Source organism: Bos taurus, chromosome 14 (assembly GCF_002263795.3).
Source record: "Bos taurus isolate L1 Dominette 01449 registration number 42190680 breed Hereford chromosome 14, ARS-UCD2.0, whole genome shotgun sequence".
Taxonomy (NCBI): Eukaryota; Metazoa; Chordata; class Mammalia; order Artiodactyla; family Bovidae; genus Bos; species Bos taurus.
This window is the reverse complement of record NC_037341.1, coordinates 19,424,208-19,451,894: the sequence shown is the minus strand read 5'-3', so window position 1 is coordinate 19,451,894 and position 27,687 is coordinate 19,424,208. Positions and strand designations below refer to the sequence as shown.

The following is a 27,687-nucleotide window of genomic DNA, read 5'->3' as shown; positions in this document are numbered from 1 at the left end:
TGTGTGCGATCATGTCCCCTGTCCGTCCTGTGCTGGGTGGTGAGCTGTGGATGTGCTCGGAGGTGAGAGAAGGCGGGGCGGCCCCTCTGCTCCTGTCTCAGGGCTGCATGACGGGGAGCGACACCCCAACTTCTCAGCCCTGTTATGCACCATATGCCTCACTTCACCAGGTCTGAGGCTCTCTGCCTCCCTTGTAACAGCCCTGGGTGGTCCACAGGCAGATACTTGCCACACGTATCCGTGGGAGGAGCAGGGCCAGAGAGGCTGTGAGCTGTTTTGTGCAGAAACACAGTCAGCGGGACTGAAGGACTGTGACCCCACAGTTCCTCTTCCTGCCATTGGACCCTGTTTCCTCTGGTACTACAGCTTTTCAAAGATTGTCTTTTAATACTTTTTGTTTTTCAAACTTTTTTACTTTTTATTTTGAGACAATTCTGTAAAAAAAAATAACAAGAGAAGTGGCACTCTCCTGTATGCCTTTTTCTCAGATTCATGGTTTTTTAAACATTTTAAATAGATGGCTGTATTAGCCTTTTGTTCTTTCTCTCTACATATATGTGCTTATTTTTGGAACCATTTGAGGATAAGCTACACACATCTGCTTCTTTACCTCTTTGTTTATCAGTGTACCTTTCCTAAGAAAAAGAGTATTTTCTTAGAATCACAGTACAATAGTAACTTCTCTGTTTTCACTTTAATGTACAGCCTCAATTTCAGTTTTGTCATTTCTCCATTAATGTCCTGTAAAGCATTCTGGCCTTTAAGACAGGACGCAGCAGCATCGTATATGCATTTATTTAGCTGATATGTCTTCTTGATCTCCTTGAATCTGGGACAGTTCTTCAACTATCTTTCAGGACACTGATGCTCTGGAGGTGTTTTCTGTAGTTTGGGTTTAGCTGTATGTTGTCACGACTGTCCAGGTGAGATGCCCATGGTGGGAATGCGGCTGAAGCAGTGTGTGCGTCCTGCGGCATCCCTCCTAGAAACACAGAGTGTCCCCTGCCCTTCCTTTCCTGGGGGCAGTGGTGTTGGCTGTCTGGTTAAAGCAGTGTCCGGCCTTCCCGGGTGTCAGGCCTGTTTTCTCCTCTGCACCTAACGGATGACAGAGGAGGTGCTCTGCGACACGCTGGTCCTGCTCGATGAGGCTGCCGCCTCCACACTGGGTCTGGATGACCTTGGACAAAGCAGCCTTGGCAGTGCTGTCCAGTGACCATCGTCTCCCCCTGCCAAAGTGCCTGTGTTTGTCTGCACCTTGTAGGAAGCCCTCCTTCTTCCCCACCTGTTTATCTACTCATTTACTTAAATTTTAATTATTAGTATATAATCATGGAATCAAATTTTATTTATGGAATATAATCCATTCCTGTTCTTCTTTATTTCATGTTCAGAATGTCTCAGGTTTAGTTAGTGGGAGACCTTTCGATCTGGTATTCCAGGCTCATCTTGCAAAATCATCCTCCTGTATTTTCTTCTAGAAATGTTATGGTTTCATTTTCTATGTCTAGGCCTGTGATCCAGTGAAAGATGATCCTGTAGATGGTGTGAGGCAGGGGTACAAGTGCACTTTTTCCATGTGGATATCTGATTGTGTAGATTGCCTTGGCACCTTTTGTGAAAATCAGTGGCCATTATATTTGTGGGTCTTTTTTTGAATTCTCTGTCCTGTTTCTCGATTTTTATGCTTATCTTTTTACAATATCAAACTGTATTCATTACTGATGCTTTATGCTGCTGCTGCTGCTAAGTTGCTTCAGTCGTGTCCGACTCTATGTGACCCCATAGCAGCCAACCAAGCTCCCCCGTCCCTGGGATTCTCCAGGCAAGAACACTGGAGTGGGTTGCCATTTCCTTCTCCAATGCATGAAAGTGAAAAGTGAAAGGGAAGTCGCTCCGTTGTGTCCAACTCTTAGCGACCCCATGGACTGCAGCCTACCAGGCTCCTCCGTCCATGGGATTTTCCAGGCAAGAGTACTGGAGGGGGGTGCCATCGCCTTCTCCGGATGCTTTATAGTAAGTCTTGAATCAGATAGGGTGAGTCCTCCAACTTTGTTTCCCTTAATGAAAATTGCTTTGTTTCTGTTAGGATACTTATATTTATATATACTCTTGAATCAGATAGGGTGAGTCCTCCAACTTTGTTTTCCCTAATGAAAATTGCTTTGTTTCTGTTAGGATACTTATATTTATATATACATTTTAGAATCTGTTTATCAATTTCTACCAAAAAAAGAAAAACAGAGTTTGGTTGGACTTTTGTTGACTATAGATCAGCTTGGGGAATTGCTGTCTTAACAGCATAGAGTTCTCTAGTTCAGGAATGTGGTATGTCTCTCGGTTTACTTAGGTCTTATTTAATTTCAAAGATTTGTATTTTTTCAGTATGGAAATCTTAGATGTCTTTTGTTAGATTTGTTTCTAAGTATGTGTTGTTTTTTCAGCACTGTTGTAAATGGATTTTTTTTTTCATTGTATTGGTATTTTCCAATTATTTGCTGCTCATCTACTGATTTTCTGACAGTTTTTTTTTTATAATGAAGAAATATTGAATTTTGTCATATGCCTTTTCTTTGCATCGTTTAATTGAACTTGTTTTTCTCTTTTTTTCATGTATGTGTCTGTTAGGTCAGTATTGTCTATAGTATTGTTCAAATCTGCTATTTCTTTACTGATTTTCTGTCTGGATGATCTATCCATTGTTGGTGGTGGAGTATTAAAGTCCTAACAATAGTTGGATTGCTGTTTATTTCTCCTTTTAGTTCTATTACTGTTTGCTTTGTAGGTGTTTCGATGTTGGGTGCGTAAATATTTATAATCGTTATATTTTCTTGACAGATTGGTAGTTGGCCCCTTTATCCTCGTGTAATGACCTTCCTTGTATCTTTTTACTGTTGTTAGCTTAGTTTGCTCTGATAGAGTAGAGCTATGCCTGCTCTTTGGGGTTACCATTTACTTGAAATATCTTTCCCTTTACTCTGTCAGTGTGTCTCAGAGCAAAGGTGAGTCTGTAGTAGACATCATATCGTTGGATCTTTTTTGTCTTCTGACTGTGTCATGTGGCTTGTGGGATCCTAGTTCCCTGTCCAGAGATGGACCTTGGGCCAGGACAATGCAGGTGCCAGATCCTAACCACTAGACCTCGAGAGTTCTCCCTGGATCTTGTTTTTATCCATTCAGACATTCTGTGTCTTTTGCTTGAAGACGCTAACCTGTTTACATTTGAAACAGTTATTGATGGGTAAGGACTTACTGTTCCCATTTTGTTACTTGCCCTCTGACAGTTTTGTGGGTTCATTACCCCTTTTTGCTTTCCCTGTTCTTTCTTGTGTGATTTGATGACTTTTTGTCTACTGAGTTTTGACTTCTTTATCACATCTTTTGTGTGGCTACTACAGGCTTTCCTTTGTGTCTAGCATGTGGCTTACATAAACTGTCTTGTAAAAGGATTCTCTGTGCTGCCTGGATTCTCTGATCAGGCTTCCTGGGTTGTTGGAACAGGGTCCTGTGCTCAGCAATAAGGTAGGGTACTGTTGAGGGGAGGGGACAACTTATCATTTGGGGACCCAGATCAGGTGGGACTGCACACCAATTCCCTGGCCAGACAGGGCCACCAGTTCCCTCTGAAGACAGGACGGGAGAGACACTGGCCAAGCTGTCTGCTGCAGCAGTGCTGTGTGCTGGGCTGCTCCACAGCCCACATGTTCTTGTGCGGCTCCCTGGGTAGCTGAGCTGAAGGCTCTTCCACAGGTCAGTTCCCGGCCCATGTGGGGACACCCCGTAGGCCCCTCAGCTGGCAGGACTCTTGTCTGGGAACCAGATGCAGCAGAACCATGCGCCAAGCTACATGGCTCTGTGGCCAAACCACTGACCTGGCTCTGTCCACGCCACTGTCCTGGCTCTGTCCACAGGCAGGGCCTCCTGCTGGGCTGTCCCATGCTGCTGTGAGCAGGGTCGCAGGGTGGGCTCTGCAGGTGCCCGAGCTCCAGTTAGGCTTCCCAGTACGGTGGCTGGGGCTGTGAATTACCTTCTCTGCCCCTGCAGAGGACAGAACACACTCCAGGACTGGCGACACTCATTGTTTGGGTCCTGAATCAGGCAAACCTGCACCCTGCCCAGCTCCCTGGTCAGACTGGGCCAGCATCTTGGCTCAGGTACATAAAGCCACTGGTTAGGATTTCTGTTCAGGCACCACTGGGAGCAGGGCCCTGCCTCCCTGGATCCATTGGTGGTTGCTGTAATCCCCCCAGCTTTTCTGTCATGGTCTGAGCCCTGAGACCTCTAGGAGGTGAGAACCACAGCCCTGAGAGCGGGCATCCCCTCAGTCTCTGGGGTACAGGCTTATTTACAACTCACCGTTGTGTTGGGGGATTTTCCCAGGAGTGTCTTGTCCGTGAATGTTGTTTGGTTTTCCTGTGAGGGGACCAAGGTCAAGAATGACCTGTGTCACCATCTGGATAATGTAGCTCATCTTTGCTGTGTTTTTGGTGTAATATGTTGCTTTTGATTCTGAAGTAGATGGTGCATTTGAAGGTAAACCTGTGTGGTTATGGTGATCTCTTTTCCAATCTCTTTTCCATATTCTTGGTTTGCTAACATTTTGTTAAGAATTTTTTCTGTCTGTATTCAAGTGGGAACTAGTCTGTAATGTCTCCCTTTTTTGTAATGTCTTTGTTAGGTTTTGATGTTAGGGTTATGCTGGCCTCATAAAATGAGTTAGGACAAGCACCCTTCTCTCTTTTTTGAAAACAGTTTGTGTAAGATACTTCTTATTTCCTAAATATTTGATATAGTTCATCAGTGAAACTGTATATACCTGGAGGTTTCCTATGGGGCAGCTTTTTGATAGTATATGTCATTACTTAAGTAATATAGAGCTGGGACCTCCCTGGTGGCCCAGCAGCAAGGGCTCCATGCTCCCAGGGCAGGGGGCCAGGTTCATTCCCTGATGGGGGAAGTAGGTACCACCTGGTGCAACTAAGACCCAGCATGGCGAAATAAATAAATACTGGGGAAAAAACACCTTTCTGAAGACAGATATATAGGACTATTTAAATTTAAATTTTCTATTTCTTTCCATATCAATTTTATTAAATTGTATTTTTCCATTTCATGTCAAATTGTTGGCATAAAGTTACTCATATTATACTCTAATGTTATTATTTGTGGTATCTGTAGTGGGAGATCCTTATTCAGTCCTGATATTGATGATTTGTGTTTCTTTTTTTTCTTCATCAGTTTCTCAATTTTAGGTGTCTGTCAATTCTGCTGATTTTCTCAAAGGATCTGCTTTGCTGATTTTATCATCAATCTGTTTTCTGTTTCGTTTATTTCTGGTTTCATCTTTAGTATTTTCTTTCTGTGTACTTTAGACTTAGCTTTTCCTTTTTCAGTTTCTTAAGGTGTAAACTTTGATCATTGATTTTATGCTTTTTTCTTCAGTATATTTAAAGTTATAATGTTCCTCTAAGCACTGCTTCAGCTGCACACTGCAGATTTTAGTATGTTGGTTTTATATTTTTATATTTTATATTATCTTATAGTTCAAAATATTTTCTCATTCTTCTGTGATTTCCTTTTTGATCCATAAAATAGTTATAAGTGAGTGTCTGTGTCTTACTGAATTAATTCCTCGTGGTTATAAACATACTGTATGGTTTCGGTCTCTTTAAATTTATTGAGTCTTGATCCATGGCCAGGCATATGGTCTATTTTAGTAAATATACCATGTGTACTTGAAAACCCAATGTACTCTGCAGTTCTTGGACATAATGTGTATAATTTTCAATTAGATCAAGGTGGTCAATTGTGTTTTTCAGATCTTCCATGTCTTTAGTGATTTTTTGGTGTGCCAGCGTTACTGAAAATTAAAACACTGAAATACAATCACAGGAACCAAATCAGATATGTATAAAATTGGCCATATGTGTAACACAGCCACTGAGAACAGTGGTTATAACCTGCCTACCACTTGACACTGTCTGACTTTGGGAGGAGGACCTTAGATCTGGAGACAGAAGAGAAAAATGGTTTTGACCCAACACCGATGTGCTGTCCCTTCATTAAGAAGGCAGGTTATGAGTGTAAATACTGTACTTTGTGGAGGTGGAGGCAATAGATGATATCTGAAAAGTTAAAATATCCTCGGTGATCTTCAGAGGATCCTCAGAGTTGGTTAATAAAAATGGAGATTAAGTCCAGTTCCGAGAGTGTAACATTAACCGTCTAAAAAATGAGCAAAATTTCAGTAAGTGTAGAATTTCTGTCTAAAGGCTATCCAGTAGCTTCCTGTATGTCAGAGATTCCTTTCACAAGTCCGGCATTAACTCTTACTTTTCTTTGTTTCATGTAGATGTTTCTTTCTCAGCAAAATAGAGGAGAAGCTCTGTCTCCTTCCAGACAGCGAAGGTGCGAGTGAGGACGGGGCCGAGATGGACTCACAGGCTCAGGAAGAAGACGCACGGGCCCTGATCACGAGCTGCAGCTTCTCCATGAGGATGCAGATGGCCGAGAGCGCGAGGAAGCAGGTGGGCACCAGGGCCACAGACTCGAGCTGGCGGTCTCTAAGCCCAGCTCCTCTTAAAAAGCTGATGCTTAGAGGTGATGGAGTTGTTCGTATTTCTTAAGAAAGTAAGCTTGAAGAAAAATTAAAGTTTTCCAGAAAGCCTCTAAAGTTTATTATTCACTTGTCAGTCATTTCAAAATGATTATTTTCTGTAACTTACAAAGAAAATAGGCCTAACATCAGGTTTTCTCTTCTTTAACAAAGTGAGTGCTTGCCAGTTTGTTACAAATTGTATTGTATTGTATTTAAGTTTCAAATTGTATTTTGTGAAAAATATGTCCTTTGATAATAAGATCCTTAATTTATACAAGTGTGCTTTGTTTAAAAGTGGCATATTAACATTTTAAGTATTAAAATTTTCATGTAATCATATTTAAATGTACTAGGGGAACTTTCTGTTTTAATGACCCTATGTTGATTGCTGTTATAAAGCAAAGAATATTATGCCAATAATAATTAGTATTTCTGTTTTGTGGGTTTTAATGCTCTTGTATAATGTTTTTCTTTGAGGTAAGTATTATATGAGGAATTTTTATATTTTCAATAAGAAAAAGCCCAGCCTGGAACAGCCTGAGTGAACAAAGGAGCTGTATCAACCCCTAAATTGTGTTTTAGAGGAGCACAATTTCAGATGCTCTCAAATTCGCCACCGAGGAGGATCTGTCTCCTGTCCCAGTCTCCCCTGCCACACACAGACTAATCTTGTTCTTTGTGACTCTGGTAGCTCCAGGCTTCCCTTGGAGTTGGAAATGCTCTTGATGTTTTGTGTATTGCTTTCCCACTGCGTCTTTCTGGGATTAGGTAGTCTCTCCATGACTATTTCCTGCAGAAAAGAAAGAAGATTCTCTTTTTCCAGAAGGTCCTGGCCATTTCTCCTTCTGTCTCCTTAGCTCTGGGTGCAGCAGTAGTGGCTGTGGTCCAGGGCATGCAGCTGAGGTGATGCACGTGGCTTCTCAGCAGGAAGCGGGGCACAGCGGGTGCTTTCCACTGCTGGGGGGGCACAGGGTTGTGGGGGAGAAAGGCTCCAGGGAGAGGAGGCACCTGGGAATGGTAGGAAAGAAAGGTGCTGAGATACATTTTTAGATAATATCCCAAAGATGAGAAACTGGGAACTGAAGAGCCTGCTGTGAGGGGAAGGCTATCCCGTGATGCTGGTTTGAAGTGGACCGTGAGGCTTGTGGCCCCAAATTAGGTACTGGAGACTCCAGGAGGTCCTGGAAGGTCTTGAACATGCTGGTGGGAACAAAAACTGTGTTCAAGAAGACCAGAGATGACAGGAGTGATGAGGGCGACCTGGACTTCTGGTCTGAGTGGTTGGAAGGGTCGTAACACACTCTAATGTCAGTGTCCTTGAAGCTTTGGCAGAGAATTAGATTTAAGAGATGTCCATAAAACAACCAGATAAAAAGTAGAGAAATTGTACATTAAAAGCTTCTGTACCTCAAGCAACACACTAAAGAAAGTGAAGAGACAACCCACACAATGGGAGACAATATTTGGAAATTGTTTATCTGATAAGCGTCCTCTTATCCAGAATACATAAATAACTCTTTACGACTGAACAACAGAAAGTCAAACAATCTAGTGATAAAACGGGCAAAGGATCTGAATGGATGCTTCTCCCAGGAAGACACTCAAGTGGCTAGTACACACATGAAGAACACAGCACCACGCGTCGTGGGAGGAGGCGGGTCAGACCACAGCAAGGGCCCACCCACCACCACCCTCGGGACGGCTGGAGTAGAGGTGCACCCTGCGGTCACCGGTCTGGCAGCTCCTGCAAATGCCATGTGACTGTAGTTCCCTCCTCGGAATATACCCACAGGAAAGCAGAGCTTAGGTCCACACGGAAATTTGTATCTAGGGGCTTTCAGTTCAGTTACTCAGTCATGTCCAACTCTTTGCGATCCTGTGGACTACAGCATGCCAGGCTTCCCTGTCCATCACCCATTCCCAGAGCTTACTCAAACTCATGTCCCTCGAATTGGTGATGCCATCCAACCATCTCATCCTCTGTCGTCCCCTTCTCCTCCTGCCTTCAGTCTTTCCCAGCATCAGGGTCTTTTCAAATGAGTCAGTTCTTCGCATCAGGTAGCTAACGTATTGGAGTTTCAGCTTCAGCATCAGTCCTTCCAATGAATATTCAGGACTGATTTCCTTTAGGGTTGGCTGGTTTGATCTCTTTGCAGTCCAACGGACTCTCAAGAGTCTTCAACACCACAGTTCAAAAGCATCAATTCTTTGGCACTCAGCTTTCTTTATAGTCCAACTCTCACATCCATACATGACTACTGGAAAAATCATAGCTTTGACTAGACGGACCTTTGTTGGCAACATAATGTCTCTGCTTTTTAATATGCTGTCTAGGTTAGTCATAGCTTTTCTTCCAAGGATCATATGTCTTTTAATTTCATGGCTACAGTCACCATCTGCAGTGATTTTGGAACCCCAAAAATAAAGTCTCTCACTGTCCATTGTTTCTGCATCTATTTGCCATGAAGTGATGGGACCAGATGCCATGATCTTAGTTTTCTAAATGTTGAGTTTTAAGCCAACTTTTTCACTCTCCTCTTTTACTTTCATCAAGAGGCTCTTTAGTTCTTTGCTTTCTACCATAAGGGTGGTATCATCTGCATATCTGAGGTTATTGATATTTCTCCCAGCACTTTTGATTCCAGCTTGTGCTTCATCCAGCCTGGCATGTCGCATGGTGTACTCTGCGTAGAAGTTAAATAAGCAGGGTGACAATATACAGCCTTGATGTATTCCTTTTCCAGTTTGGAACCAGTCTGTTGTTCCATGTCCAGTTCTAACTGTTGCTTCTTGACCTGCATACACATTTCTCAGGAGGCAGGTCAGGTGGTCTGATATTCCCATCTCTTTAAGAATTTTCCAGTTTGTTGTGATCCATACAGTCAAAACCTTTGGCATAGTCAATAAAGCAGAATTAGATGTTTTTCTGGAATTCTCTTGCTTTTTCGATGATCCAATAGATGTTGACAATTTGATCTCTGGTTCCTCTGCCTTTTTTAAATCCAGCTTGAACATCTGGAAGTTCTTTGTTCACATACTGTTGAAGCCTGGCTTGGAGAATTTTGAGCATTACTTTGCTAGCATGTGAGATGAGTGCAATTGTACAGTATTTGAACATTCTTTGGCATTGCCTTTCTTTGGGACTGGAATGAAAACTGACCTTTTCCAGTCCTGTGGCCACTACTGAGTTTTCCAAATTTGCTGGCATATTGAGTGCAGCACTTTCACAGCATCATCTTTTAGGATTTGAAGTAGTTCAGCTGGAACTCCACCACCACTAGCTTTGTTCATAGTGATGCTTCTTAAGGCCCACTTGACTTCACATTCCAGGATGTCTGACTCAGCGTGAGTGATCACACCATCGTGGTTATCTGGGTCATGAAGATCTTTTTTGTTTATTTCTTCCATGTATTCTTGCCATCTCTTCTTAATATCTTCTGCTTCTGTTAGGTCCATGCCATTTCTGTCGTTTATTGAGCCCATCTTTGTATGAAATCTAATTTTCTTGATGAGATCTCTGCTGCTGCTGCTAAGTCATTTCAGTTGTGTCCGACTCTGTGCGACCCCATAGATGGCAGCCCACCAGGCTCGCCCGTCCCTGGGATTCTCCGGGCAATAATACTAGAGTGGGTTGCCATTTCTTTCTCTAATTCTATTCCCATTCTATTGTTTTCCTCTATTTCTTTGCATTGATCACTGAGGAAGGCTTTCTTGTCTCTCCTTGCTATTCTTTGGAACTCTGCATTCAAAAGAGTATATCTTTCCTTTTCTCCTTTGCCTTTAGCTTCTCCAGGGGCTTTATTTCCATTCAGATTAGCAAAGAACATTATTTGAAATAGCCGAAAGGTGGCAACAACAAAGCTGGAATGTGTATCAGGAGGAGGTGGGTGATAAACTGTGGTTCACCCTGCGAGAGAGCATTGTTCAGCTGTAGGGAAGAGTGGGATTGTGAGTCAAGTCGAAAGTTGTCTGCTGATTTGACGATACCAAGGGTCCGGAAGAGGCAGATCCAGAAGCAAAAGGCCATGGTCGCCAGCAGCTGGGGAGGGGAAACCCCTTTGGACAGGGCTTTCGTGGTTGAGGAATGTGTTGTGAACTTGGTGGCAGTGACGCTCTCCCAGCCTCCCTGGAGTGCATGTTGTGGCTGCGACTGTCCCTACGGTAAACACAGGGAGACCCCGTGGTTTCAGCTCAGGTGATGGGTCTCTGCTTCCTGCTGGATTGTGTGCTGCGGGCCCCATCTCATCTCTCTGCTTCCTCTCTCTCTCTCTCGCAGAACAATTTCTCACTCGCCTTGAAGCTGCTGAAGGAGCTGCACAGAGAGTCGAAAGCCCGGGAGGACTGGCTGGTGATGTGGGTGCAGGCCTACTGCCGGCTCAGCCACAGCCGGGCCCGGGCCCAGCGCCGGCCCGAGCAGCTGTGCACGGCGCTCAGGACTGCGTCCCTGCTGGGTGCGAGCTGCTTTCTGGGCGGCGCACATTCTGCATCCTGTCTTCTCACCTCTTCTTTGTGCTGCTCTATCTGACATTTGGGAACTCAATTTTATAAAAATGTTTTAAAAGATAATTTTATTTGTTTTTGGCTGTGCTGGGTCTTCAGTACCACACGAGCTTTTTTCTAGCTGCAGAGGATGGGCTCTGGAGCACTCGGGCTTCAGTCACTGTGACATATGGGCTCAGTAACTGGCTCCCTGGCTCTGGAGCACACGTTCAGTAGTTGTGGCCATGGGCTTAGCTGCTTCTTGGCATGTGGAATCTTCTTGGCTCAGGGATGGGACCTGTGTCTCCTACATTGGCAGGCAAATTCTTTACCACTGAGCCACCAGGGAAGCCCTGTAAAATTTTTCTTAAATGTTTATTAGGTATTTGGAGCCAAGGTACTTTGTATCCTAATAATACTATTAAATATGACTTTTGGAGCTTTTATTTCTTTAAAGTTTAAGTTTAAAATGTTCTTTTTAACACTTAGCTAAGTTTTGGGTGTAATAGTTTAATTATGACTATATTTTCTTTAATTTGTGTTTTTACTCACTTCTAAAAAATTTGTGTGTGTGTGTGTAATCCAATAGCTGAGAACACATTGAGCACAAGCACCCTGGCTTCCCGTGACCATCACGTCCTCCTGGGTACGACCTACCGGATCCTAGCTGATGCTCTCTGTGACGAGCCCACCTGCCTTGCTGAGATTGGGGAGAGTAAGGCCAGGAGTGTCGTGGAGCTGTCTGGGTCCAGCTCGGAGGATGCAGACAAGGTAGTGAGGCTGGGGACCTGAGCTCCTTGTGTCGTGTGTTTGTCCTGCCCGTGATGGTTCTGCTGCATGAAAGCAGCATCAGGTCTTGCTGTGTGCTTTTAACACGTAGCTGGCAGTTACACGCAACTGAGTTTGCCACCGGGCTAGTGACACGCTCCATGTGCTTCCTGTTCATTCGGATAACACCTTTCCTTTAGTGTCAAGAATGAGGAGTCTGTGTTGATCCCTGTGGACAGTTTTTCCATGCACTTTGCTATAATCTTGCCACCCATCGTTATCCAGACACCCCACTAGCTTGTGGGGAAAACCAGCTTTTCTGCTTTTTTGTGTAGCAGCTGCTCTGTTGGCTTTTTTCAGGTGATTCTGTATTATCAGTAACTCCCATGTGCTCCTCATGTCTCTTGTGTCCCCAGCCCTTCCTCAGCCCACTCTGGGGCCTGGGGGCCCACCTCGTGTTGTCTTTCAGGTCCTGAGGTTGTATGAGGCTTGTGTCTCTCCTGGTCTGGCACTAACAGCTTTGTGTTCACTGGTGGCCCATGGGGCCCAGGTAGGGAGGAAGGTCCTCAGGAAGCTCTGGGCCCACTCATAGCTGTCGGGGTCTCTGAATTCCAGGTCATGGCAGGTTTATACCAGAGAGCGTTCCACCACCTTTCTGAGGCTGTGCGGGCAGCAGAGGAGGAGGCCGGGCCCTTGGCACGGGGCCAGGGCCCTACAGCCGGCGTGACCGTGGCTTACCTGACACTCGCCGAGTTCTGTGACCAGCAGCTCCGCAGGCAGGAGGAGGGCATGTCCGGTGAGCCTCATGTTGTGTCAGCGTGCAGTTTGTTTGAGCGGCAGTGACACGGACACACCCTGTGGCCTGCCTGTGACCGGTGGCAGGCTGTCTCTGTCCCTCCGTCTGCTTACCTGACGCGAGTATGACCGGCTCCTGTGGCCGCCCTCCTGTTGCAGCCCAGGACTCAGATGGCTTCACCCAGGAGTAGGGGTCAGCCCCTGAGCGAAGCCCTCACACGTGGCCCAGGACCACCTGCTCTGCTGCAGTAGTTGCTGCAGAGGGAACATGATAATTACAACATGCAAGCCCTGGGAAGTGAGCGTCAGAGTCGGTCACTGTGTCTGCCTGGGGGTAGTGACCGCATCTCCCCTCTTCTGTCCCACTAGTCCTTGGGTCCGCAGAGCTGCTCACGTATCCAGCCCTTGTGGTGGACAAGATGCTGAAGGCATTGAAGTTTCACTCGAGCGAGGCCCGGCTGAAGTTCCCCCGGCTCCTGCAAATTGTCACACAGTATCCAGAGGAGACGCTGGGCCTGATGACCAGAGAGGTCAGTGTGTTCATTCCAGCAGCCGGAACTTGATAGAACTTATGTCCAGACATGCACCATGTATGGGGCATGGGTGATGGCTTTTCCTAACCACCGCTTTCTGCTCCATCCCAGAACATGTGTCAGTGAAACGCTGAGAGTGAGCTCCCAGGCCCTGCTTTCCTCTGGGGGTGTTGGTGTGAAGACTCCGTCTGCAGGGGGACCCGAGGGGCAGAGAAGGGGCGAGGCTGGCACATGACCCCCTCTCCCTTCAGGGCCGAGCCTCGTCTGTCGCATCCCGGGCCTTATGCTCAGCTCACTGTTTGGCAGTGCCACATTTTGGCAGGGGACGTTTTGGGAGCCAGCCCACCACACCCTGCATCTCAGCGACCCTGAGGGCTCCTGCGAACATCCCACTCCCCTGCTCATGTCCTGTGCTGGCCTCTCTGCTGGGGCTGCGCTGGGGCAAAAGGGCGGCAGGGTCCTCAGAGAGGCTCCTTAGTGACTTCTGTGGTGCTGTAACTGGAAAACTAGGCCAGGCTTTGAATTGACAATGTTCAGAAAGGGTGACACAGCACTGTTAACTGGGCACAGCAGGCTTGTAGATGGTGCTGTCACCGAGCTCAGAGTCAGTGCTCTGCGCACTTGGATGGGTGAGCATTTCAGTAGGTGCAACACAGGAAATTAAGGTAAATTTAGTATGCAACACACAGGTGTTTTTCTTAAAGATAAGTAAAGAAATTTCAATAAGTTATTTCATTTTTCCCCAAATCATATTTATATATAATAAAAATAACATCTCGAGTTTGTGTGGAAACAGAGCGGTGGGTCTATATCAAGACCCTTGAGAGGGGCAACTGGCCTCGCGCTGCGGGTTTCCTAAGCTGCCCGCCCTCCCTCGCTTTACACCAGTGTTTTAGGTGCGTCAGACTTTATCCTGAAACAAACGGCTGGAAAAGCTTTGGAGGAAAACCTGAGCGAAATTTTAAAATGATCTTGAAGTTGAGAGACAAAAACCAGGGGCTATAAAGGAAAATAATTTGATGCTCCTATCATTTAAAAAAAAACAACAACAACAACTGTATACAAAGTTTAAAAGAAAACTCAGAGAAAGATATTCGCAACACATAGTGGAGATGGAGAGCAGTTGTCCCCGGTCTCCAAAGTAACAGACTAATAGGAAACAGCAGATGCTCGCGTGGTTAAAGTATGTGAGGCCAAGACGCGCAGGCTTCTAAAAATGAAACATGCAAATTACAATCAGATGCTTTTTCATTTCTCAGATTGACAGTAAATTTTAAAAGTTGATTGTCCTCAGTGTCGGAAAGGATTTTGGAAAAGACTTAGAGGTGAACATTGGAAAAATCTTCTTGGAGGAAAATCAGTGATTTTTACTGTTAACATTAAAAGTGAGCAGAGAGTTAGGAATTTCTCCTGTGGGCGTATAGCACAGGTACAAAGAGATAAACATGCAGGGATGAGCCCTGTAGTATTGTCTGGAAAGCAAGACCTGCGGGCACCCTAAAAGTTGATGATGGAGCACAAGTGAGATGACGTGGGATACAGTACAGCTGGCGGAAGGAATGACGTAAATCTAAGGAGAATCAGCAACAGCGGTTCTGTCTGCTTCCCATCTTATGAAGAAAGGGGCCGTGTGAGTGCCCAGAGAAGGCTCGTGGCGGGTCAGAACCGAAAGGGCAGGAGAAGGCCAACCTCCATCAATGCATCTGTCTGCTTTTACGCTGACAATCGCAAATGCAGCTGTGCTTTGATGTTGGACACACAGCCCCTGTGTAGGGAAAGAACATTAAATGCCCTGCTCTGTGTTGCAGATCTCTTCTGTCCCTTGCTGGGAGTTCATCGGCTGGATTGGCCACATGCTGCCCTTGCTGGACAAAGAGGAGGCGGTTGCCATCCAGCGCACCGTGGAGGACATTGCTGACCACTACCCGCAGGCCATCGTCTACCCGTTCATGATAAGTAGCGAAAGCTACTGCTTCAGAGACACTTCTGCTGGTCATAAAAACAAGGAGTTTGTGGCCAGGTGACAGAAAAATTAGGTCGCTCAAACACTGAAAGGTTGTAAAAATGACTGTGGGCCAAGCAGACACACGGACGCTTATGTTTGTCCTCAGATGAGTTAGCGCCACCCTGGGGCGGGAGGCCTGGGCGTCTGCAGGCTGGGTGCATCCACCTGGAGTGTTACTTGCTGTAGAATTTCTTTCCTTTTGTAAGCACAATTCATCTCACAGTGTTGGTCAGGAGAGGGTTGCGCTAAATGCTAGTGATCCCTTGGTTGAGACAGACTCGAGATGCATTCTGAAATTAGTTCCTGAAGTTGTTCTGAAATTGAAAGTCTCTGGGAAGCCCCTCTTAATTAGGACTTGCAAAATAGCCCAGATGTTATCCTTTTGGCTTCTTCAGTTGATTGGTGAGTGAGCACACAGGCAGTGGTGTTTCGCTTTAGAAAGAGGACTTTGGTAGACACCAGTGTTGTAGCCAGCCTTCTGTGTCAGGAGCTGATGTGCCTAGTTATTTAGAGTGGTGAGCTTCTGAGTGGCAGTGTGGGGGAGTTCAGTGCCCTGATGGGCTGGCCATGCACCCACCGCCCCATGACGCCCACCACCCTGTGGCACCCACCTCTGTCTCAGCAGAGGCAGCTGTAGCGTGATCAGTTCCTTAGAAAGAGAACAGTTGCAAGTTTGTTGAGAAAGGGACCTTTTAACCACAGAAACTGTATATGTCAGTTTGTGTGCATCAGAATGTCGAGGATTTGCTTTCTTTTTTTATATAAGTATCTTTTTTTTTTTTTTAAAGTTCATTTACTTATTTGGCTGCACTGGGTCTCAATTGCAGCATGTGGGATCTTTAGTTTTAGTTGCAGCATGTGAGATCACGTTTCCCGACCAGGGATTGAACCCCAGACCCCTCGCATTGGGAGCACAGCATCTTAGCCCCTTGTCCCACCAGGGAAGTCCCTGTTTTAATTTTTAAATTGCTCCTTCCCTGGACTAGGTAGCTGGTTAAATATTTTCTTATATATAAATATAGTTATATACACATAAAAATTGTTGGCCTTGATCTTTGGAAGACGTTTGAGCACCTAAACTTTAATTTTTGTAACAGGATTAAAGCTAAGCTGGATCGAGAAGGCGTGGTTCAGGATTTCATTAACGCCCTGGAGCAGCTCTCCAACCCTGAGATGCTTTTTAAGGTGAGGTGACAGCTCCTGGCGTAACTCACGGAACTCAGTGCGACTTGCCTGTGGTCCCGCTTGACGTGTCTTTCTCTGCGCAGGACTGGATGGAGGACGTTAAGGTTGAACTAGGGAAAACACCTGTGGATAAAAAGAACATTCAGAGAATGTATGAGAGGATGCATGCAGCCCTGGGAGACCCACAGGCTCCTGGCCTTGGGAGTTTTCGAAGGAGGTTTATCCAGGTACGTGGATGGCAGGCTCCTCGAGATTACAGAGTCGTGTGGAGACCAGGGCTTATACTTGCTGGTTCGTTGATAATTCTGGTTTTAAAATGTCTGTTGCGCTTGTAAACTTGCATTAGATCTGTGACTTTCTGGTAGATATTGATGGCATGTTTGTAGGTCAGATAGTGGCACGTTTATTACATTCTGTTCTTCATGGCTAGATTCTTAGATGTACAGGTTAAGTGTGGTTTAATCTTCTTGGTTCTCAGAGTGATCCTGGATACCACACATGTCTGCACCATCACCACTCAGAATCCCAGATGGCAGGTGGATGGACCGCAAGGCTGGCAGGGTTCAGCAGAATTTGGGTGTGAGGTCAGGCAGGGGCTGGCCCAGGGTCGACCAGAGAGGGCAGCAGAGTAGGTGCTGCAAGCGGTCACAGAGCAGCCTTCCAAGGAGAGGAGGGGCCCGCCCGCTCCTCCTGTGGAGGGCTCCTGCGGGGTCATACCCAGGTCAAGCCCGTTGTCACTCTGCACACTGGGTTTCCTTTCCCTCCTGCTGAGCCCATCAGCTCTGACCCAGAAACTCTGGCCTGACTGGGTCGAGTATAGCCCGCTGCCCGCCTGGGCAGAGCCCCTATAGAAAGAAACCTTGCTGCAGCTGCAGCTATGGTTTGTCCTGAGGTTGGTTTCTATTACCTGGGACCATCCATCTAGAACTTTCTACTTCATCACAAATCAACACATAATTTACATCAATTAAAAGGTTAATCCACCAGAACAGGGTTGAAACATTCAAGGAAAGTGAAACTGTTGATTAAAGGCACAGGAAAAAAGCAATGTAACTGAGTACCTATTTGTTATAAAGATTTATAAACCTAGAACCTTTCCAGGAGTCAACTTCACATTATTATTAAAGATAAATTAGATGGACGTGTGTATACTACTGTGTATACCATAGGTGACTAACGAGAACCAACGGTATGGCACAGGGAACTCTCCCCAGTGCTCTGTGGTGACAGCAGAGACTAACACTGTGAAGCAACTGTACCCCGATAAAAAAATTTTTTTTTAAATTTAAGGTAAGTTTATTATTACTTTCAGGCTTTTGGAAAGGAATTTGATAAGCACTTTGGGAGAGGAGGCTCTAAACTCCCAGGCATGAAGCTCCAGGACTTCTACACCATCGCTGGCTCGCTACTGGAGAGGATGCTCAGGGCCTCAAATGCGCCGGGGAACCTGAGGGAATGTTCTCCCTGGATGAGCAACTTCAGGGTGGAATTCCTGAGAGCGGAGCTGGAGGTCCCTGGTGAGTTCACCTGTGTGTGTACAGCACGGTGCTGGGGAGAGTCGTGCCAGAGCAAGAGCCTCTGTCTCTAAGAGGGTGAAATCAGAATCATGACAGTTTTCTTTCTTTTTTTGAAAAGATTTTAAATTCCACATGTTTTTCATCATGAAAATCTGTAGTTTCTATGGTCAGTACACTTAAGCACATTAAAGTCCTGTCCCATTCCTGAGGACGAGTGCTCAGCTGGCCCCCTGCTGTCATGGTAGCTAGTAATGTCCCCAGAACCTGCCCACGCTTTGCCCTGCAGAACTTTTCTTCAGAAATAAAATTCAGGCAACCCCCCGAGATGCTGTGTGTTTTATTCCAGCCCCTGCAGCAGAGCACATCAAAGCGGGTGACTGCCCAGTGACGCATTGTAAGTGCTGTGTTTATACCACACTGTGCAGTGGCCTCCTGTCTACAAAACAGAGTACATACGAAAGTTAAAACACACTGTTTCTGAAAAACGCCATCTCCTGGCAACTCAGGGCCGTCACCAAGCCTCCATTTGTAAAAACGGCAGTGTCTGCAGAGCAGTGAGATGCAGTGTGCCTGCACCCTGCTTCTCTGGAGACGTGCTGGTCCCACCTGAAGTGAGGGGGGTGATGGCACCTGACATGCCTTCAGGAGGGGCTGGGGACTCTGCAAGCAGGCGGCAGCAGGCTGGCCAGATGTGGGCACTGTGATCCCCACATCCCTTCTTCCCCCTGGAATTTGCCAGACAAAAAATGTTACAGTACAGTGACTTGTATCCTTACTCCAGTGGGGGGAAAAAAGATTTGGAGAAACACTTCTCTTTGTTATTATTAACAGCTATGCATCCCAGACTGTGAGTTTCAGGAAGAACGTTGAAGCATAGCCTCCTGATACACAACGTGACTAGAATCGGGGCTGAGGTGGGGGTGGGGGGCTCGCCCAAGGCCCTGTCTCCCCATTTGCTTCTGCTCCACCAAATAGGAAGCAACATCCATTAGTCAAACGAGAAATAACAGCATTTTTAAAAAATACATCCACTGAAAATTTTGAGTAACATTTTTCTCCTATTAGACTGGGGGAGGGGGATGAAGCGGGGTGTGAAGGGCATGTGCTGTCCCTGCGGCCTCTGAGGCGGCTCTGTGTCCATCCCAGGTCAGTACGATGGCAGAAGCAAACCAATGCCCGAGCACCACGCGCGGATCGCAGGCTTCGACGAGCGGGTAGGTGCCGGTTCCACCAGGTCCAGGGCCAGGGTCAGCCCCTCGGTTCACTCCTCACATTGGTCTCGGGCGCATGGAGTTCTGTGAGAGTTGTGTTATGAGTTTTCTGATGGAATTTACTGGCCTTAATGTAATGTTCACTTTCAACTTCAGTCATGTGTAAGGGTCTAGTAGACTTGAGGCATCAGCTCTGTGTGTGTCCATTATAGACGTAACGCAAGTGGACGTGTCGTGTGGCTTGTTCACGAGCACGCGTGTTTGTCAGTGTAACTCGTAATCAGGGCAACCAGGGGCCCCACAACCTGTCACCCACCTGCGTCCCTCTGGGGACGAGACCACCCGGTCTCTCAGCTGCACCTGAGGATGCTGTTCAATCTCTAAAGGTCAAAGTGATGGCCTCGATCAGGAAACCCAAGCGCATCGTGATTCGCGGCCACGATGAACGGGAGTATCCCTTCCTGGTGAAGGGCGGCGAGGATCTGCGCCAAGACCACCGCATCCAGCAGCTGCTCCAGGTCATGAACAGCGTCCTGGCCCACGATGCCGCCTGCGGCCAGAGGGGCCTGCAAATGACCACCTACCACGTGGTGCCCATGACCTCCAGGTGCGGCTGCCCCTCTGTGGGGGTGGGGGGCTGCCCTCTGTGGGCGGGGGCAAGGGACAGTTCGGGTTTCAGGTGTCACAGGACAGAGAGCAGCAGCACAGACTGCTCTGCTGTGAGGCTCCTTCTCGTGGAGGAAGCGAGAGCAGAGCTGTTGTATAGAGAAGGCCGAGCAGCGGGGGCTCATGACTGTCCCTTCCTTTCAGGCTGGGGCTAATCGAATGGATTGAAAACACCTGCACGTTGAAGGAACTTCTTCTGAGCAGCATGTCGCGGGAGGAGAAGAAAGCCTACACCAGGTGACCCGAGGCCCAGGGCCCATCTCCCACTCCACCTGGCCGCCCCAGCCCACTGCCCCCCTCCCTGGGCAGGACTCCTTCACCCCGTGCCTGCAGGGATGTTTTCAGGCCCTTTTCATTGCTTCCCTGCCCAGCCTGTTTCAGTCTGCCTCTAGGTGGGTAAAGATGACCTGGAGTCAAGGTTTCTAAGCAGTCATTCACTCACTCATGTCCAGTTGTTCAGTCATACCCGGCTGTTTGCAACCCCATGGACTGCAGCACTCCGGGCTTGCTTGTCCATCACTATCTCCCGGAGTTTGCTTAGACTCATGTCCATTGAGTTGGTGGTGCCATCTAACCATCTCATCCTCTGCCTCCCGCTTCTCCTCCTAAGTAGTAGCTGCATATATTTTATCACAATCTTTAAAAAAGAATTAACCTTGAACAAAAAGAAGAGTGTTTGAAGAAGATAAAGCAAATAATAAAATTTCAGCTAACATTTAGTTACATGTTTTCTGTGGCACCATTCTCAGTTTTTACTGTGTATGAAGTTATTTTTTACCAAAACTTAACATGGTGAGTACTACTGTCCCCTCTGTGCAGACAAAGCAGCTGAGGCTGGAGAGGTGAGGTGTCCCTGGTGTGTAAGGGGTGCAGGTCAAAGACTGCTGGGCACGGGTGGGTGACTGGTGGGTGTAGGTTAGTGCATGTGAGTGACTCATGGGTGTAGGTCAGTGCAGGAGGGTGTAGGTCAGAGTATGTGAGTGACTGGTGGGTGTAGGTGGGTGACCGGTGGGTGTAGGTTAGCGCAGGGGGGTGACTGGTGGGTATAGGTTAGTACACATGGGTGACTGGTAGGCGTAGATTAGTGTGTGACTGGCTGGTGCAGGTGGGTACAGGTTAGAGTAGGTAGGGGACTGGTGCTGAGTTCCAGGTCAAGATACAACTTTATACTTTCCTTTATCCTTTTTTATTTTCCAAGTTTTCTATATGTACTTTTGTAATCAGTAATTAAAAAAAAATTGTTCCTTGTTTCTGTAAAGAAAGGAAAGAACAGTGTGGCTTACAGCCATTTTGAAGCGGGAGTCAGCATGTTTGGGGACCAGCAGGAGGATGGTGGGGAGGAGACAATCATAAAAGGCTTCAGGCCTCTCCTTCTTCTCAAAGCATTTGCGTAGGAGCAGCGCTCTTACCCAGGGATGGGAGCCTGGTGGGCTGCCGTCTAGGGGGTCGCACAGAGTCGGACACGACTGGAGTGACTTAGCAGCAGCAGCAGCGCTCTCACCGCCTCTTACTTAACGTAGGAGCACTGCTCTCTTCAGACTCTCACGCCTGGGTAGTAGTTGCTACAGAGTGTTTACCCACTTTAAATTCCAATCACTGGAGTCCTTTGCCTGAAATGACTCCTGCTGTCCCTGGAGGACTGCGCCCGGGGTCAGGAATCTGCTCTAGGATCTACTAACACGCAGTGAGCCCAACTGGCCCCACAGCCCCACTTGTAAGGTGAGAAAGTGTGAAAAGCACACTGTACACAGATGTCCATGGAGTGTGAAGTGCTTTTCAAATTGGGCTTCCCTGGTGGCTCAGCTGGTAAAGAATCCGCCTGCAATGTGAGAGACCTGGGTTCGATCCCTGGGTTGGGAAGATCCCCTGGAGAAGGGAAAAGCTACCCACTCTAGTGCTCTGGCCTGGAGAATTCTATAGACTGTATAGTCCATGGGGTCGCAAAGAGTCAGACATGACTGAGTGACTTTCACTTTCAAATAGGAATCATATAAATTGGAGAAGGCAATGGCACCCCACTCCAGTACTCTTGCCTGGAAAATCCCATGGACAGAGGAGCCTGGTGGGCTGCAGTCCATGGGGTCGCTAAGAGTCAGACACGACTAAGCGACTTCACTTTCACTTTCCACTTTGATGCATTGGAGAAGGAAATGGCAACCCATTCCAGTGTTCTTGCCTGGAGAATCCCAGGGACGGGGGAGCCTGGTGGGCTGCCGTCTGTGGGGTCGCACAGAGTCGGACACGACTGAAGCGACTTAGCAGCAGCAGCAGCACCTTTTTAAAACAGCCCCCTATTCCTAAAATCCTTGCCATTTTTTCCCTTAATTTGTACATTGCAATTTTCCTGCCTACACATTTTTGTCCAGTTGTAACTGAAAGAGAATTTAGTTTGAAATCATCTCTTCCTGAAATTAACTTAGTAGCAGCTCAGAAAAGCTTCAGGGAAGTGATTTGATTACTAAGTAGTACATGTAACCCTGTTTCATCTTCAGCTTTTGATACAAACCCCAAAGTGGCTCTACAAGCACCAGCTGTTTCCACCTGTCCAGACACTGCCTTTTGTCTGTGAAGCGTCACTGAAAGCAGCTTTTCAAATTGAGCTCACCTCCATCGTCATTTAAGAAAATGCTTTTTTGCACTTACTCTGGATTTTGTCTGTATTTCCTTATTGGAAATGTTTTAAGAAAACGTGTGGCAATGTTTAAATAATGACAGAAGCAGACAGTCTGCCATCAACAAGTAATTTGTGGCTGTGTAGTTTGTTAGTGACTGGCCTGCTGTGAACAGGTTGTGTGTGGTGCTGCCGTCCTGCTGGGAGGGGTCCCCCCTCCCCGGGGCCTTCGGAACCATATGCCTGCATCATCAGCTCATTTTCCTCCTCTGTGTGAAACGGGATGTCACTTGTATCTGGTGGTCTATCCCTGCATTTTTGCACAGGAAGTAGCCATGGGTTTTGAGGAGTGATTCAGAATGAATAGTGTTATGTTGTTCTTGGCCCAGGGTGGCAGGAATGCAGTGTCAATATTAAATATGATTTAAGTCGTATTTGTTTTTCCTGCCTCTTCACTATTTTGCAGTGAGTCCCTGGTGGTGGGGCCTCTGAAGTCAGCTGCCCTCGATACCTTCCTAACATTGGTTCTCTTTCTCCTGCATGTTAGTGACCCCCGGGCGCCTGCATCTGAGTACAGAGAATGGCTGACCATGATGGTGGGAAAGTGTGACCCTGGGGCCTATGCCCGCATGTTCAGGTACGTGGTGTTCTCATCCCCTCGTTCCAACTAGTTCATTCTTCTCAAAGTTGTACATTCACTTTGTTTCTGAGAAAATTTTGCCTTGGAGTGTCAGTTTAACAAAAAATTTTAATTTTAAATCATGGGAAGTTTGTTCTAATCAGACATTTCCTATGATTAAATCATAGAGTAGCTAATCGCACTGAAGCAGTCACATCTTTTAGGAAAAGAGAAAGTAGAGTGCCTGCAGATCTCTTAAAGTAAGTGCCTTTCTGACTTTACACCTGTGGGGGAGGGGCAGGGTTGGGGCAGAGGCCACATGACCGTCCCCTGTCCCCTGTAGGCGGGCCTTCCTGAAGATGAGCACTGGCCCCGAGGCCTTCTTAGCCCTTCGCAACCACTTCACCACCTCCCACGCACTCCTGTGCGTCGGCCACTGGGTTCTGGGCATTGGAGACCGGCATCTGAACAACTTCATGGTGAGCCTGGAGACGGGCGGCGTGATCGGGATTGACTTCGGACATGCGTTCGGCTCTGCCACCCAGGTGAGCTTGCCCGGCTCTGTGCTGGGGTGGACCTGTCGTCAGCTTTGTGAGCCCTCTATGGACAGTTGGCCTGCTGTGATCATTAAAGTGGCCATTCTTGCAAAATGGGAGAGTCTCAGCTTTGTATCAGCCTCATTCAGGTGATTGTAGACGGTGTGCTGATAGATTAATTACATCACTTGCTCCTGTAAAAAGGTAGGAGGCTCATCAGAACGTCTTGTGTGGATGAGATACACACCTTTCCTGATGTCAGACTACAGCTCTCCTTCTCTTGGCCGTGTGGTTGCTCCGGGGTACGGTGACCTCACACGCATGTGGCCAGTTCCAAGAAGAAGGGAGCAGATGTGCTCTGCACGCATGAGCGACAGCTGCAGGAGGCCTCACTCATCCGCCTCCTGCATCTCATTTGCTGTTTAGGTCCTGCGGGTCCCTGAGCTAATGCCTTTCCGGCTGACTCGCCAGTTCATCAACCTGATGTCACCACTGAAGGAGACGGGGCTCGTGAGCAGCGTCATGGTGTGTGCGCTGAGGGCCTTCCGCTCGCGCGCCGACCTGCTCACCACCACCATGGACGTGTTCGTGAAGGAGCCGTCCTTTGACTGGAAGGTCGGTGGTTCTCCCCGCTTCTCAGCTTTGTTCCAGCGTGCTCATGACTGACCGCCTTTCCTGTCTCCTGGTGGGGATGTGTTTACCAAAGTACTTACCTGGTTCTGTACAGCTCTCAAAGTTAACATTTGGGATCATTTAGCTTGAAAATCAGACAAGAGACCTGCCTTTTATTTGGAGGACACTGTTAGACTTGAGAGTATTTGTAGTCCTTTGGTGATGGGGATTGGTTTCTTTTAGACAAGTTTTAGTTTTGAGTCTGTTCCACACAAGGTCAGCATCCTTCTCAGCTCAGCCCCCAGGAGGAAGCGCAGCAGTGACACGTCCTCAGGGAGGGCCGCGGTAAGCCCAAGTGTAGACCCTGGTGGTCACCATCACTGTCACGTGTGCTGCAGGGAGGGTGTGTGCAAAAAGCTGCAGAGCCCTTCCTGGCTGGAGACTTGCTTTATTTTGAGATCACTACCTGTTGGGTCTGTTTGAACGTGACCGTATGTACCATTAAGCAGAGAAAATCATGTTCCTTTCCCTCAGAATTTTGAACAGACAATGCTGAGAAAAGGAGGATCGTGGATTAAAGAAATAAATGTAACTGAACAAAATTGGTATCCACGGCAGAAGATTCATTATGCTAAGAGAAAGCTAGCAGGTGCCAATCCAGCAGTTATTACTTGGTAAGCATTTATTTGTGGAAAAACACACACACACCAACATGCCGCTGTTCCCAAGAGAATCACTAAACGTATTTGTGTGTGTGTGTATGTCCTCAGCCTGTGTCATCAGCCCGTCACCCCCACTGACAATGCCTCTCACTGCCCGGCCAGGTCCTGACTCTAAAATACACACACACACACGCCCCACACCCCGGTCAGCCTGGCAAGGTCCTAACTCTGAAACCCACACTCACACCACACATACACAGGCACACACCGGTCAGCCCAGCAAGGTCCTGACTCTTAAACACACACAACACATACCATACTCCCCCAACACAACACCACCCCCCGTCAGCCCAGTGAGGTTCTAACTCGGAAATCCACATTCACACCACACACACACACGCACACCCCACACCCCACACCCCAGTCAGCCCTGAAACACACATAGACTCATAGACACAGACACATACACCCGAGTCAGACCAGGCCCCCTCACCACACCCCCGGGCCAAGACACACACACCCCCCCCAATCAACCTGGATGCGCTCATGCATGTACACACACACACACACACACACACACACCGATCAGCCTGGGCACGTGCGCACACACGCACATACACACACACGCACCAATCAGCCTGGACTCCCTCACCACAGTCCTGGACTGTCTCATGAACATGTCTACCTGCATGAGCAAATGTTGTTTTTAAATTTGCTTCTGTCTTTTCTCGGGACAAATGTGGCCCTGGTGGCAGAGCCCTTGGTGCACAGAGCATAGTGGAGGCTCATTAATGCATATGCAGATCAGGTTACCTTTAACCTAGCTTTCATGTTTTTCTGGTTGAGGTCTACAACAAATACAGATTTGCAGAAATGATTCACAAGAAGGAAAAAAGTTGGATTTTCCCATTAATAGTAAATGGTGACCGTGGTCAGTTCTTTTTTGACAAAGATGCCAAGACCATTCAGTGGTCTTTCCAGCAAAGATCACTGAGAGGAATGAAGGTGGAACTCCCACCCCAAACGACATACAGAGTTAATTCAAAGAGGATCAAGACCTACCTGTGAGAGCTAAAACTATAACGTCCTTAGAAGCAAACATAGGGGTAAATCTTTTGGACCTTGGATTTGGCAATGATATTTGACCTTCTTAAGTCTAAAACCAAAAGCACAAACAAGAAAAGGAGAAAGAAAAGCATAAATTCATCAAAATTAAAAACTTTTGTGCCTCAAAGGATACCATCAGGAAAGTAAAAATATAGTCCACAGAATGGGGTAAGACATTTGAAAGTCATATAGCTAATAAGGAATTTGAGTATAGAATCCATTAAAAAATTCTTACAGCTGAATAATTAAAAGACCACCCAATGAAAAAAATGACCAAAGGACTTGAACAGACATTTCTATAAAAGAATGTAGACAAATGGCCAATAAACAAATGGAAAGATGCTTAAAATCGTTAGTCATCAGATAAATGCAAGTGAGACTCCTCTCCCACTAGGATTGCTATTAATATAATCAGAAACTGGAATATAACAAGTTGTTGGTGAGGATCACACACACACACACACACACACACACACACGGAGTCTTGACTTTAAGGACAATGAGCAGCAGAGAGTATGCTGTGTGACCAGGTGGAGCGTCTGGTTTGGACTGGAGAAATAACCTGCAGTTTGTGTCTTTGTGTTGCTTGATCTTTTCTCCAGTAATGAGCTTCTCCTGGGCCATGAGAAGGAGTCTGCCTTCAGAGACTACGTCACTGTGGCACAAGGAAGCCGAGAGCACAGCGTTCGTGCCCAGGAGCCTGAGAGTGGACTTTCAGAAGAGGCCCAAGTGAGGTGCCTGATTGACCAGGCAACTGACCCTAACATCCTCGGCAGAACTTGGGAAGGGTGGGAGCCCTGGATGTGAGATCCCCCGGAGGCAGCAGACAGGGCCCCTGTGTGTGTGTTTAAAGACCGTCCTGAACTCTGATCCAAGCCACCAGTGACTTCATCTTCCCAAAGCCCCAGAGAGCAGGTGTCTGTGTGTGACTTCCTCTTGTATCACAGTTTAATCCAGCTCATGATGAAGTGAATGCTGACCCGGGTGAGGGACTAGGCCATGGTCAAGGATGAGCTTAGGATCACAGTGGACATAGAAGGGCGGGTGTATCCAGGCTCGTGCAAGTGCCGAATCATGGCACAGCAAACAGGCGCTATGGCCGGATGAACAGCTGTCAGCGTTAGTGGTGTGTGTGAGCATCCCACGTGCCTTGGAAATTACGCCCAGAAGACTGTCCCGCAGACTTTGTGAGAGTAACTGATGGGATGTTAGGTTGTATCAGCAGCGCAAGAATATGAACAGCTCAGGGTGCGGTTATGGCTTATATTTACACATGGTTGTGTAATGTGTGAACAGAAAGGATCTCTTTATTGTTGTCTGGAATTGTGGCACCATCTGTTACCCGGTGGCTTTTAGAAAATTGATAAATAAACAAACACAAGAGAGTCAGAAATGAAGTTACCTGAATGCTATGAGAACTTTATAGATGTTTATCCCCAAATTTTTCCTTGATTGTGATTTGACATGATTGTGTTTGACATTTTAGGATATTTTTGTAGGTTTTCTCTTTCACATTTTTCTCCTCTAGCTTTGAGAGTTTATGATAGAATTGTCCTCTAGAAGGTAAAGTGTTGAGGAGAGAGAAAGTTTTGGTCTTAGCTTTGCTACCTTTGCTACTCTGATCACAGCTGGAAGGTGGATACAGGAGCTTTGCATCCCAGACTCGGGAAGTCTGAGTAGGCCTGGCACTTGACATTCCTGTTCTAGGAACATGAAGAAAACCCCTGCTTGAAATGAGTCCTCCTTGGAGATAAAGCATGATTCTGGGGCCACAGGTCAGGTTATG

General features: G+C 46.9%; 1 protein-coding gene across 2 annotated transcripts in view; it reads left to right on the top strand.

Annotated features, from left to right (window-relative positions):
• The window catches only part of PRKDC (protein kinase, DNA-activated, catalytic subunit), a 126,770-nt gene extending 99,163 nt beyond the window's left edge, over positions 1-27,607 (top strand). Inside the window, exons 69-86 of one of the 2 annotated variants that reach the window (NM_001256559.2) lie at positions 6,350-6,524; positions 10,872-11,046; positions 11,664-11,845; positions 12,458-12,638; positions 13,007-13,167; positions 14,979-15,190; positions 16,273-16,360; positions 16,444-16,587; positions 17,673-17,877; positions 19,024-19,091; positions 19,475-19,695; positions 19,899-19,991; positions 22,913-23,002; positions 23,173-23,244; positions 23,328-23,529; positions 23,947-24,135; positions 24,667-24,806; positions 26,504-27,607. In NM_001256559.2, coding sequence (NP_001243488.2) covers positions 6,350-6,524; positions 10,872-11,046; positions 11,664-11,845; positions 12,458-12,638; positions 13,007-13,167; positions 14,979-15,190; positions 16,273-16,360; positions 16,444-16,587; positions 17,673-17,877; positions 19,024-19,091; positions 19,475-19,695; positions 19,899-19,991; positions 22,913-23,002; positions 23,173-23,244; positions 23,328-23,529; positions 23,947-24,135; positions 24,667-24,806; positions 26,504-26,708 — 2,803 coding nt within the window. In that variant the 3' untranslated portion in view covers positions 26,709-27,607. The remainder of the gene's footprint in view (positions 1-6,349; positions 6,525-10,871; positions 11,047-11,663; positions 11,846-12,457; positions 12,639-13,006; positions 13,168-14,978; positions 15,191-16,272; positions 16,361-16,443; positions 16,588-17,672; positions 17,878-19,023; positions 19,092-19,474; positions 19,696-19,898; positions 19,992-22,912; positions 23,003-23,172; positions 23,245-23,327; positions 23,530-23,946; positions 24,136-24,666; positions 24,807-26,503) is intronic. The other variant, XM_010811951.4, reaches the window with a different exon arrangement.
• Positions 27,608-27,687: the final 80 nt, after the last annotated feature.